The following is a 13,714-nucleotide window of genomic DNA, read 5'->3' as shown; positions in this document are numbered from 1 at the left end:
ACTCTATATGAAGGAAGTGTTGATGTTTTAAAAAAGAATTAATTAATTCAAATTAATTAGCACATTAATTAATTAATCAATCAATCAATTAGCACATCCAAATCTGCTTACAATTATTCTAAGGTAGACTATTCACTGAAGTTGTATTATCAGTAAACTCACCAAAAGGACATGACTCTGTTTTCAAACTTTTTTACCCAAAAAGAAAGGGGAAAAAGAATGCCATACAAATTGTATGCCTATGTTGCAACTCCTTTTCAAGATTAAAAAAAGCATTTTTTGGACTAAAGCCTATTCAAGCACATGCAGACAACACTTCAATAATGAATTATGTGACTCACAGAAATGCCGATCTTTGAAGTAAAATGGTAGTCATCAGGACTACTGTGGGAATATTTAAGCAAACATGAAGAAACTACTAATGGTCATTTCGTATATGATGAAGGTTAAGAGAGTAACTACTCCAAGAAACATGGTTTGGTTAATTCATTGGTCTGTTGTTTTTAGATTCTGCGTTTTTTCACAACATGGAAAGTACACATGACAGCCCACTGCCATATAAAAGAACAAGCTGAATGCAATACATCCTATATAAACAGGGGAAAACTATAGGTGAAATAAGGTTTAAAAAGCTGTAAAAGATTACAAATGGCATTATCTGTGCTGAACACAAATGGATCACATTTTATATGTTTCCAATGCCTGTGACAAAAACACCCAGGAACATCTACTACAAGAGACAGTAGAACTATAAAAAAAATTGCAAGAAACGTTATCCTAAACTGACATAACAAAAGCTACTGATATGATCTTACATTTGCAGAATAACACGTAGCATTCTTTTCAATGTAAACGATTCTGCAATTAATATCAATAATGCTTCTTTAATGTTTGGTTGTGTGTGTGTGTGTAATGTCAAGTAAAACTTGTAAACGACAGTACTTAGTACAAGTCACATGGAGTACAAAAACATTGAGAGGAAAAATATTTCTAGTGTCCTATTTTTTCTTGAGCCCTTAAGCTTCCTGGCAACAGAAGGCATTAATTAGTATTTTAATAGATTAAGGGTCTGTTTTGTAACATAACAGCTCAATTATAGAGGGTGGGCCAAAAGTCACGAAGCAGTCTGATGTTTTTTTTAAAAAAAATGTAAATTATTTTTTCTTCATTTACGAGACTTCTTTTTTCACATGTAAATTTATTTCTTATACATATATACTGTATATGATGCTATAGTATTATAAATTACAAACAAAAATAAAGTAGTTATTAAAAATTGAAACCCTTTTGTAACTTTTGGCCCACTCTGTACATGAAAACCTATCCAAAAAGAATGGAAGGAAATGGATGAATTTTGCTTCCTGACCATAAGAGCTGTTCAACAGAGGAACTCAATGCCTTGGAGTGTGGTGGAAGCTTCTTCTTTGGCAGCTTTTAAACAGAGACTGAATAGTCATCTTCCAGAGGTTCTTTGATTGTGCTTTTCCTGCATGACAGAACCATGCAGTCTCTTTTGATTCTATATAGTGGACCCTTGGTATATGCAGGGTACCAAAATCCTTGGATGTTTCAAGTATCATTATATACAATGGCCTAGAAAAATGATGTCCATGGTACAAAATGAGAAAAATTAAGATTTGCTTTTGGGGAACAAATTGAGTGTGGTCAAGCTGTGGATAGTTGAATACGTGGCTAAAGAATCCATGGATAAGGAGGACTGACCTTTGAAAGCTATACCTTGAATATATATAAAACATTACCTTAATAAAATATAAATATAATAAAAATATGTTAATTCAAGACTATATCAAGATATTTTAATTTAATCAACAATTTGAATTAACGATGGCAATGTGCTAAAACTCATCTTTATATTAACAAAGTAAATTAAGCAGTCCTATCCTATTTAGGCCTATATGAACACATAGGAGATGAGGCTGTAAATCAATCATCTGAGAGTACAACACCCCTTGTAAAATCATGTTTCTTGTCATCCCATGAAATCTGATTATGAGGGCAATAGTAGGGTTGCTTTCAATGGTGGGTGGAGTAAGAGTTTCATGTACCTATAATGGCCTATAATCGACCTGACAGGAAAAGTGTTTGGCTGAATTCCTGTACACTTTCTACTGACAATCCTCAGACAACCCATCCACTTCTGAACTATCATTGTGTAAACATGCCTTTGGCAAGTATGAAGGAGGACTCAGTTTAACAAAGGGTGAAACCACTAAAACAACTTTCAGAGCCATTTACAATACTATTTACAAAGTACTGCTAATAATGACTGCCTAAATGTTTCACTTAAATCTTGGAGCATTGTATCTACAATCACAAAACAATCTGCTTGGTTAGCAGGAACTCAAGAAAAGTAATCTTAAGTATGGCTTGAGGCCATACTCACAGACACAAAAGCCTATGCCTGTGACATAGTTTAACCAGAAGAGAAAGAACATGCCCACTAGCAGGAATTTTGTTTCTCATGGAAAAAAACATGTTCAAGTACCTTATACAGCCCTCAGCAAATACACAGATTTAAGCAGCTGAACAACCATGGAAAGATCAATATAATATTTCTTCATTCTATTCTGCACAATTTTATGCAGACCAACCTAATCCTGTGCAAATGTAGGTGTACTGAAGTCCAGCAACGGCAGTAAACTCCAGTACACTAATCCAGACAGATTCAGGTTGTAAGCCACAACATGTAGGATGAACCATTTGTCCCCAATTAGAAGGAAAAACATTTTCTTTCCAAAAACAATATGGTAGCCTTCCTCAGCCTGACACACTCCAAATACTTTCGATTTCAGCTGTCATAATATGCTCTACACCTGTTTAGTTGGGGCTCTCTGGAATCCTGGTCCAAAATATCAGCAGGTTATGAAACAGTGACAGAAAGAATGTCAAAGACAACATTTATACATGCAAAAGTAAAATACAACCATACAGTGCCCAACTAAGAATTTATAACTGGAAATAAATTACTGTGGAACAAGTAGAGTTTGGCAATTAAGACTTCTTAAACCAAAGTATGATAATTTTCTCTTATCCAAATTTCACCTATGTCTCACGAACCAGTGAGGGGCATTTTACTTACACATGTAGATAGCTTACAACACCTCCATATTAAATGCCTGCAGGGCTTCTGTCCTGGGGACTCTATGAAGCTAAAAATTTAAAAATTCACTACTTGAGTGTAATAAGATGGGACATGTGGGTGGAGCTCACAGAACCAGGGGATGTTCTCTCTACAGGGCCAATAGGAAGTTTTTCTTCTTGTGGGTGCAATAAGGATATGCAAATTTTATCTGAAGACCGAAATAACGGCAGATCTCTCATATGCTACTTAGGTAAAGGTAAAGGTACTCCCTTGACATTAAGTCCAGTCATGTCTGACTCTGGGGTGTGGTGCTCATCTCCATTTCTAAGCCAAAGAGCCAGCGTTGTCCGTAGACACCTCCAAGGTCATGTGGCCGGCATGACTGCATGGAGCACCGTTACCTTCCCGCCGGAGTGGTACCTATTGATCTACTCACATTTGCATGTTTTCAAACTGCTAGGTTGGCAGAAGCTAGGGCTGACAGCGGAAGCTCACGCCGCTCCCCGGAATCGAACCTGCGACTTTTCAATCAACAAGCTCAGCAGCTCAGTGCTTTAACCCACTGCGCCACCGGGGGTTCCCATATGCTACCTACTTTTATTAAAACTTCAAAAATTGTGAAATATGGTATATGCCCTACTTACAACCCATTTAGATAAAACTGTAATGTGCTCTACTTCAATGAGCATCTGGAAACTTCAACTGGTCCAAAGAACTCCACCAGATAGTTAACTGGGATCACACAATTCCGTTATTGCAACAACTCCCCTGGCTGCCAGTTTGTTTCCGGGTACAATCCAAGGTGCTGGTTATGACCTATAAAGACCTATATGGCTCAGGTCCAGGCTAAAGACTGAAGCAGTACTTTAGGGTTCTGAAGTAACAACAGATCTCTCTCATGTGCTACCTATTTGTATGAAAACTTCAAAAAATTTGCAATATGGTATATGCCTGACTTACACCCCAATTAGATAACTGTAATGTGCTCTACTTCAATGAGTATCTGGAAACTTCGACTGGTCCAAATAATTCCACCAGATAGTTAACTGGGATCAAACAATTCCCTTATTGCAACAACTCCCCTGGCTGCCAGTTTGTTTCCAGGTACATTCCAAAGTGCTGCTTATGACCTATAAAGACCTATATAGCTCAGGTCCAGGCTATCTGTCAAATCTTATCTCCCTGAATATGGACCTAGCTTGGCGCAGTGGTGTGTGTTAAGACTACAACTCTGGGGAACAGGGTTCAAATCCCCATCTTTCACAAGGTCACCCCAGGGAAAACCCACTGGGTGACCTTGCGCAAGTCTTTAGCTTCAGAAAAGGACTTGAAGGCACACAACAGTATATCTGTCTGACACAACCCAGGCTCTGAGACCATGATATACAGCCTCGGAGTGTGATGGAGTCTCTTTCTCTGGAGGTTTTTAAGAAGAGGCTGGATGGCTATCTGTCATGAGTGCTTTGACTTGCATATTCCTGCATAGCAGAATATGGTTGGATGTGATTACTCTTGTGGTCTCTTCCAATTCTGTGATTCTAGGAGAAGACGTTTTCTCAATCCCATCGCAATAACAAGCAGAGTTTGTGAGGAGGCGAGACAGGACCTTCACAATGGATGCTCCTAGGTTCTGGAACTCCATTCCCAGGGAGGCCAGGATTACCCCTTTCTTCTTGTCTTTCCAGCAGACAGTTTTCAAAACAGAGTTTTTAAAGAACAGGCTAGGGAGCATATTTTCTTAACCAAACTGTTTTTAAGAACTTTTTAATCTTTCTAGTTGCATTTTACCCTTTAGCCCCTGGTAGCACAGCAGGTTGAACCACTGAGCTGCTAAACTTGCTGACTAAAAGATCGGCAGTTTGGATCCAAGGAGCGGGGAGAGGTCCCGCTGTTAGTCCCAGCTTCTGCCAACCTAGCAGTTCAAAAATATGTAAATGTAAATAGATCAATAGGTACAGCTCTGGCAGGAAGGTAACGGCACTCCATGCAGTCATGCCGGTCACATAACCTTGGAGGTGTCTACGGACAACGCCAGCTCTTTGGCTTAGAAATTGAGATGAGCACCAACCCCCAGAGTTGGGCACAGTTAGACTTAAAATCAGGGAAAAACCTAAAGCTAAACCCTTTAACTCATATCTGAATTGTTTGATATCATAACTGGTTTAATTCTATTGCAATATTTACACTTTGTATACTTTTATGATATTGTTCTTTTAATTGTGAGCAGCTTTGAGTCTCAATCCTCAGGGAAAGCAGAACAACAAGAGCAGATGCTACAGGGTTGTCAGCAGTTTGCAAATTCGAGGTGCCATACATTTCTGCAGGATCCCATTCTGAAGAGTGTTACAGAATTGTACATATCAGAATGGCTTAAACCCTGGATCACAGCAATGACAATAGAAGTAGAGAAGCATAGAATCATAGAATCAAAGAGTTGGAAGAGACCTCATGGGCCATCCAGTCCAACCCCATTCTGCCAAGAAGCAGGAATATTGCATTCAAATCACCCCTGACAGATGGCCATCCAGCCTCTGTTTAAAAGCTTCCAAAGAAGGCGCCTCCACCACACTCCGGGGCAGAGAGTTCCACTGCTGAACGGCTTTCACAGTCAGGAAGTTCTTCCTCATGTTCAGATGGAATCGCCTCTCTTGTAGTTTGAAGCCATTGTTCCGCGTCCTAGTCTCCAAGGAAGCAGAAAACAAGCTTGCTCCCTCCTCCCTGTGGCTTCCTCTCACATATTTATACATGGCTATCATAACATACTAACATGGCGGCAGTAATGGAAAACCCTCACTCTACCGACTGAATTCAGTTGATTACTTGAGTTACCCAGCCGACCCTCAGACAGCATTTTCAAAGGACTGGGCAAGGGTACCTTTGAAACTTTTGACTTTTGGTCTAATGGCAAGCTTTCCTCAGTTACAACAGTTTTGAAAATGAGCACTGGTCTTATTTTCAAAATGTGGATGGAGTTGAGCATAGCAATCTTGGGGAGGGGGTGGCTTCAGAGTCCACCCAATCCCTGCCAACATATTTGAGCGGCATGGTGCTCAAGGAGAGCTTTGCATTCAAATTCAGCCTGGAAACATCCAAAGACCTCTCTTGTTTGTGTGACCCACAAGTTCTTTTTTTCCTGTGTTGCCAAATACCTATGACAGGGTTTGACAAAATCATAGAATCATAGACTCAAAGAGTTGGAAGAGACCTTATGGGCCATCCAGTCCAATCCCCTGCCAAGAAGCAGGAATATTGCATTCAAATCACCCCTGACAGATGGCCATCCAGCCTCTGCTTAAAAGCTTCCAAAGAAGGAGCCTCCACCACACTCCGGGGCAGAGAGTTCCACTGCTGAACGGCTCTCACAGTCAGGAAGTTCTTCCTCATGTTCAGATGGAGTCTCCTCTCTTGTAGTTTGAAGCCATTGTTCTGCGTCCTAGTCTCCAAGGAAGCAGAAAACAAGCTTGCTCCCTCCTCCCTGTGGCTTCCTCTCACATATTTATACATGGCTATCATATCTCCTCTCAGCCTTCTCTTCTTCAGGCTAAACATGCCCAGTTCCCTAAGCCGCTCCTCATAGGGCTTGTTCTCCAGACCCTGTTGCCTCCCCCACACTCTCTTATTTCCTAGACATCTCAGATTGCCATCTGCATGAAGAAATATAAGAGAGACGCTCAATTTTCCTGAACTGCCAAAATGAAAGGCTTCTCTCTTTGACAGACTGGCCCCATAAAGTGCACTCCCAGCAGAATTGATTATTTTTTAAAGTAGCCTGGGGCTTAAATGGCATAAGGAATGAGTCTCATAAACGAAAAGAAAAAGATATCTCTGCTCTTCCTTTTATGAGAGTGTTCACTTTGAAAAACAAAAGGGGGGGGGGGAGGCAGGTTCTTGTTAACATAAGAAAGCTCCCTGCCAGACCAAGCCAAAGTCCAATTTTGACCGGATGACCCAATACACTTCCACAGTGGCGACCAATTGACCTCCTGGAAGTGGGGGCAAAGGGAATGAAGGACGTGGCCTCCACCCCTCATAGTTGGAAGAGACCCCAAGGACCATCCCATCCATCCCCCTTCTGCCATGAAGGAACACACAATCAAAGCACTCTCAACAGATGGCCATCCAGTCTCTGCTTCAAAACATCCAGAGAAGGAAGAGAACTCCATTCCGAGGCAGCAGCATATTGTATTACTGAATAGCTCTTACCGGCAGGAAGTTCTTCCTGATGTGTTTAGACGGAATCCCTTTTCCTGCAGCTTGAAGCCATTGCTTCTTGTTATGGTCTCCAGAGCAACAGGAAACAAACTTGACCCCTCCTAACCACCACCTCTGACCCCAAAACTCTTATAAAAATGGTATCGCTATAGAAGGTATATATATCATTTTTATGATGGTACTGCAATGAAGTGACTGGACTGACCTTGAAGGAGCTGGGGGTGGTGACGGCCGACAGGGAGCTCTGGCGTGGGCTGGTCCATGAGGTCACGGAGAGTCGGAGACGACTGAACGAATGAACAACAACTGCAATACCATTTTTAAGAGGGTTATGAACAGCCTCAAAGGAAGGAGAGGAAGCCATAGGTAGGCTTAAAAAGCCAACGAGATTTTGGCCTACATAAATAGGAGTCTAGTATCTAAATCCAAGGAATTCATGGCGCCTCTCTATTCTGCCTTGGTCAGACCACATGTGGAATACTGTGTCCAATTCTGGGCACAGCAATTGAAGGGAGATGTTGACAAGCTGGAATGTGTCCAGAGGAGGGTGACTAAAATGATCAAAGGTCTGGAGAACAAGCCCTATGAGGAGCAGATTAAAGAGCTGGGCATGTTTAGCCTGCAGAAGGGAAGGCTGAGGGGAGACATGGTGGGGGCATGTATGTATATGTGAGGGTAAGTCATAGGGAGGAGGGAGCAGGTTTGTTTTCTGCTGCCCTGGAGACTAAGACACAGAACAATTGCTTCAAACTACAGGAAAGGCGATTCCACCTGAACATTACGAAGAATTTCCTGACTGTGAGAGCCGTTAAGCAGTGGAACACTATGCCCCTGAGTGTGGTGGAGGCTCCTTCTTTGCAGGCTTTTAAGCAAAGGGTGGATGGCCATCTCTTGGAGGTGAACTGAATGCAATTTTCCTGCTTCTTGGCAGGGGGTTGGACTAGATGGCCCACGAGGTCTCTTCCAACTGTATGAATCCATGATTCAACAATAATTTGTCTCTCTCTCTCCTCTTCTTTGGTGGGGAAGCAGCCTGACTTTGGCCCCGACCGTCCACGCTGCCATATAACCCAGTTTCTGAATCCAGATAATCTGCTCTGAACTGGATCCAGCCTTTCTCTCCCAGGAGGAGAGGAAGCGATGCCACAGCAAAGGAACACTGAGTGAAAATGTGGGGAAATCCACACTGTGGGAAACGGGGCAGAACTTATCTTTATTAATATTATATTATATCCCACTTTATCTGTCCATACTATAACACTGTAGTGAAATATTATTAATAATACTAGCTGTGCCTGCCACGAGTTGCTGTGGTCAGTCTTCCCTCCCTCTTTCTCTCCTTCCTTCCCTTTTTTTCTTTCCTTCTCTCCTTCCTTCTGTCTCATCTTCTTCCCTTCCTCTCCCCTTTTTCTTTCCCTTCCCCTTTCTCCCCTTTTTTCCTTCTCTACCTAATCTTGGAATGCAACTCCAAACAGCCCTCCTGATCTATCTATCTATCTATCTATCTATCTATCTACCTACCTACCTACCTATCTATTTTATCTATCTGGAGGGTTGCTGGGAGTTGTAGTCCAGGAATAGGAAATTGGAAATATGCAGGGATTGGGCTGCTCTCAAAGAAATCCAAGGAGGAGAAACCTTGCATCTCGGAAGCAGTGCATTTGGAGCATCCTCCTCTCCTAAAGGGCCTGGCCTAGGGGATGCTGGGAGCTGTAGTCCAGAAGAGAGTGTGGATATGCTATTGTGTGGTTTGTTTTCCAGGGGAATCGTTTTTGCGCATGCACGGTAGTGTCTTTTTGCTTTTTTGGCTTTTTAAGTCCCTTCCACTGTGTTTTTCAGTGTTTCTATGAGTGATTGTCATTTGTTGGCCTGAGAGGTGTCTTGTGTCCAAATTTGGTGTCAATTCGTCCAGTGGTTTTTGAGTTCTGTTAATCCCACAAACGAATATTACATTTTTATTTATATAGATTATCTGTTGATCATGGGAGTTCTGCGTACCAAATTTGGTTCAACGTCATCATTGGTAGAGTTCAGAATGCTCTTTTATTGTAAGTGAACTATAAATCCCAGCAACTACAACTCCCAAATGGCAAAATCATTTTTTTTTTAGTGAAGGACATACATAGGGGTTGTTAGGTGTCTTGTGTCCAAATTGGGTGTCAATTCGTCCAGTGGTTTTTGAGTTCTGTTACTGCCACAAACCAACGTTACATTTTTTATTTATATAGATTATGTATTAATCTGTGACATTTATATGCCGCCCTTCTCACCTTAAAGGGGACTCTGAGCAGCTTACAAGATAGATAGGTACACACACACATACTATATATTATTATATTATATTACCACATTGTTATATTATTATTATAATATACTGCCAGAGCTTCCAGGCGAGCAAAGCAGGTAGAGCTTTACAAGGGGCCTGGATTGTTGTGGTTCCTTCCTGAGGGGGTTCTTATTGGGGGGGGGGGGGGGGGGAGCAGGAAGGAAGGAGCCAAAGGGACAAAGTAAACACAATAATAGTAATAATACTAATAATACTGAAGGGGGAAGGCTGGCTTGCTCCCTCCTCCTCCCTGTGGCTTCCTCTCACATATTTATACATGGCAATAATCATGTCTCCTCTCAGCCTTCTCTTCTTCAGGCTAAACATGCCCAGCTCCTTAAGCCGCTCCTCATAGGGCTTGTTCTCCAGACCCTTGATCATTTTAGTCGCCCTTCTCTGAACACATTCCAGCTTGTCAATATCTCTCTTCAATTGTGGTGCCCTGATAGATTATATTACCACATTATTATTATATTATTATTATAATATACTACCAGAGCTTCCAGGCGAGCAAAGAAGGCAGGGCTTTACAACGGGCCTGGGTTATTGTTGTGGTTCCTTCCTGAGGGGGTTCTTATTGGGGGGGAAAGCAGGAAGGAAGGAGCCAAAGGGACACAATAATAGTAATAATACTAATAATACTGAAGGGGGAAGGCTGGCTTGCTCCCTCTTCCTCCCTGTGGCTTCCTCTCACATATTTTATACATGGCTATCATATCTCCTCTCAGCCTTCTCTTCTTCAGGCTAAACATGCCCAGCTCTTTAAACCGCTCCTCATAGGTCTTGTTATCCAGACTCTTGATCATTTTAGTCGCCCTCTTCTGGACACATATAATAATAATAATGATGATGATGATGATAATGATGGATAATAATAATGACCATGTCACATATGTATACATGGCTATCATATCCCCTCTCATCCTTCTCTTCTTCAGGCTAAACATGCCCAGCTCCTTAAGCCGCTCCTCATGGAGCTTGTTCTCCAGACCCCTGATCTGCTCGCTCCTCCCCTGTGACTTCCTCTCACATATTTATACATGGCTACCATGTGTCCTCTCAGCCCTCTCTTCTTCAGGCTAAACATGCCCAGCTCCTTAAGCCGCTCCTCATAGGGCTTGTTCTCCAGACCCCTGATCTGCTCCCTCCTCCCCTGTGACTCCTCTCACATATTTATACATGGCTCTCATCATGTCTCCTCTCAGCCTTCTCTTCTTCAGGCTAAACATGCCCAGCTCCTTAAGCCGCTCCTCATAGGGCTTGTTCTCCAGACCCTTGATCATTTTAGTCGCCCTCCTCTAGTAAACAAAGTAAACACAACAATAATAACAATACTAATAATGCTACTAATACTGAAGGGGGAAGGCTGGCTTCCTTCCTCCTCCTCACCCACCATTCTCCTCCTCAAGGCCGAGGGCGGCTTGGGCCTGGGCTGGGGCTGTGTGTCTCGTCCTCAGGCCGGGCCTGGCAGGCGGTTCCGGCTCTCGGTTCGGCTCCTCCGTGGGCGAGGCCTGTCTCCATGGATCGGCGCCTGGGGCGGGGGCCTGGCCTTCTCCGCCTCCGCCTCCTTCTCGGCCTGAGGGGAGCTCCGGGGGCCCGAGGGGGCGGGCTCGGCCTGGCGCTCCAGAGCTGGCGGCGGGGACGAGGCTGGTGGCGGGCTTGGCGAAAGCGGCGAAGGCGAAGGCGGAGAGAGCGGGAGCGGCCCAGCAGCCCCTTCTCATAGCTGTGCCACTGACTGGGCCCCGGCGCCAGGGCCGCGCAAGCGCAGAAAGGAGGGGGCGTGGTCGCGCAGGCGCAGAACGAGAAGGGGCGTGGCCTTATCATCTAGCCCCGCCCCCTCGCCTGCCTGCCTGTTTTGTTTCCCTTCCTACAGTTCTTCTCATAATAATAATAGACAATTTCAACAGAAAGGAGGAAACCATGAAAATGAACAAAATCTGTCTACCAGTATTAAAAAAAACTGTAAAATCATAACAGCAAAACAACAGAGAATAAACAAACAAGGACATCCAATCACCTCTCAACAAAAGATTTCCCCAGGCACTGCCAGGCAATCAAATGCTAATGAAGGTGGTCAGTTGAAACATTCACACCTAGCTCCAGCAGACAAGAGTCCTTTGTCCCACCCTGGTCTTTCCACAGATATATAAACCCATTTTTCCTAGTAATAATAATAATAATAAAAATAGACAAGGACATCTAATCACCTCTCAACAAAAGATTGCTCCAGAAATGCTGGACCACACCAACAACCACCATGTCAGACTACACAGAGAAGATAGGAAACAAACAAGGACAACTAATCATCTCTCAACAAAAGATTGCTCCAGAAATGCTGCACCACACCAACAACCACCATGTCAGACTACACAGAGAAAACAGGAAACAAACTAGGACATTTAATCACCTCTCAACAAAAAGATTGCCCCAGAAATGCTGGACCACTCTCACAACCACCATGTCAGGCTACACAGAGAAGCCATTGAAATCCACAAGCATGTGGACAATTTCAACAGAAAGGAGGAAACCATGAAAATGAACAAAATCTAGCTACCAGATTTTGCAACAGCACAACAACAGGGAGGAAACAAACAAGGACGTCTAATCACCTCTCAACAAAAGTTTGCTCTAGGCACTGCCAGGCAATCAAATGCTAAACAAGGTGGTCAGTTGAAACATTCACGCCTAGCTCCAGCAGAGAAGAGTCCTTTGTCCCACCCTGGTCATTCCACAGATATATAAACCCTTTTTCCTACTTCCAACGGACATCACTACCTCTGAGGATGCTTGCCATAGATGCAGGCGAAACATCAGGAGAGAATGCCTCTAGACCATGGCCATATAGCCCAAAAAAACCTACAACAGCCCAGACATGTAATTACCTCTCAACAAAAGATTGCCCCAGAAATGCTGGACCACACCAACAACCACCATGTCAGACTACACAGAGAAGTCATTGAAATCCACAAGCATGCGGGCAATTTCAACAGAAAGGAAGAAACCATGAAAATGAACAAAATCTGGCTATCAGTATTAAAACACTCTAAAATTACAACAGCACAACAACAGAGAGGAAACAAACAAGGACATCTCATCACCTCTCAACAAAAGTTTGCTCTAGGCACTGTCAAGCCTTTATATGCTAAACAAAGTGGTCAGTTGAAACATTCACACTTAGCTCCAGCAGACAAGAGTCCTTTGTCCCACCCTGGTCATTCCACAGATATATAAACCTTTTTTCCTAGTTCCAACAGACCTCACTACCTCTGAGGATGCTTGCCATAGGCTTTCATGGCCGGAATCACTGGGTTGTTGTGGGTTTTTTCGGGCTATATGACCATGGTCTAGAGGCATTCTCTCCTGACGTTTCGCCCGCATCTATGGCAAGCATCCTCAGAGAACTCCACCAACGATGGAATTGAACCAAATGTGGCACACAGGACTCCCATGACCAACAGAAAATACTGGAAGGGTTTGGTGGGCATTGACCTTGAATTTTGGAGTTGTAGTTCACCTACATCCAGAGAGCACTGTGGACTCAAACAATGATCAATCTGGACTAAACTTGGCACGAATATTCCATATGCCCATAGATGAACACAGATGAAGTTTGGGGGAAATAGACCTTGACATTTGAGAGTTGTAGTTACTGGGATTTATAGTTCACTTACAATCAAAGAGCATTCTGAACCCCACCAATGACATGACCATGAGGTCACGAAGATTCGGAAACGACTGAACGAATGAACAACAACAACAAGAACTTTGGGATCGTGACACAACCTGGCAAAGAGAAAACAATGGCTTCCCTTTGCTTTGGCAAATAAATGCAACAACAGGTATTTCAAGTTCTATGATGGTTGCTGAGAAATTAATATGGGGAAGCTGGAGAATAAAATGATCAATCTGGGAATTTATATATATTTTCTCCCTTACATGGGCTTCCACTTTCAGCTAAGTGATGTAGAAGGCTAGATTTTGGCTTCTTATAGCAAGCTGATTCCTGAATCTTAGCGATCAGAAGTAAACACCACTGAATTCTTTCACTCACAGTAATACTAGGAATATGTCAT

At 42.9% G+C, this 13,714-nt stretch overlaps 1 protein-coding gene across 1 annotated transcript in view; it reads right to left on the bottom strand.

Annotated features, from left to right (window-relative positions):
• TRPM7 (transient receptor potential cation channel subfamily M member 7) overlaps window positions 1-11,122 on the bottom strand; it is a 96,737-nt gene extending 85,615 nt beyond the window's left edge. Inside the window, exon 1 of the mRNA XM_060755235.2 lies at window positions 11,035-11,122. Within this exon, the coding sequence (XP_060611218.2) occupies window positions 11,035-11,037 (3 nt within the window). The 5' untranslated portion in view covers window positions 11,038-11,122. The remainder of the gene's footprint in view (window positions 1-11,034) is intronic.
• Window positions 11,123-13,714: the final 2,592 nt, after the last annotated feature.

Source organism: Anolis sagrei, chromosome 9 (assembly GCF_037176765.1).
Source record: "Anolis sagrei isolate rAnoSag1 chromosome 9, rAnoSag1.mat, whole genome shotgun sequence".
Classification (NCBI taxonomy): Eukaryota; Metazoa; Chordata; class Lepidosauria; order Squamata; family Dactyloidae; genus Anolis; species Anolis sagrei.
This window is presented reverse-complemented; position numbering and strand designations above follow the sequence as displayed.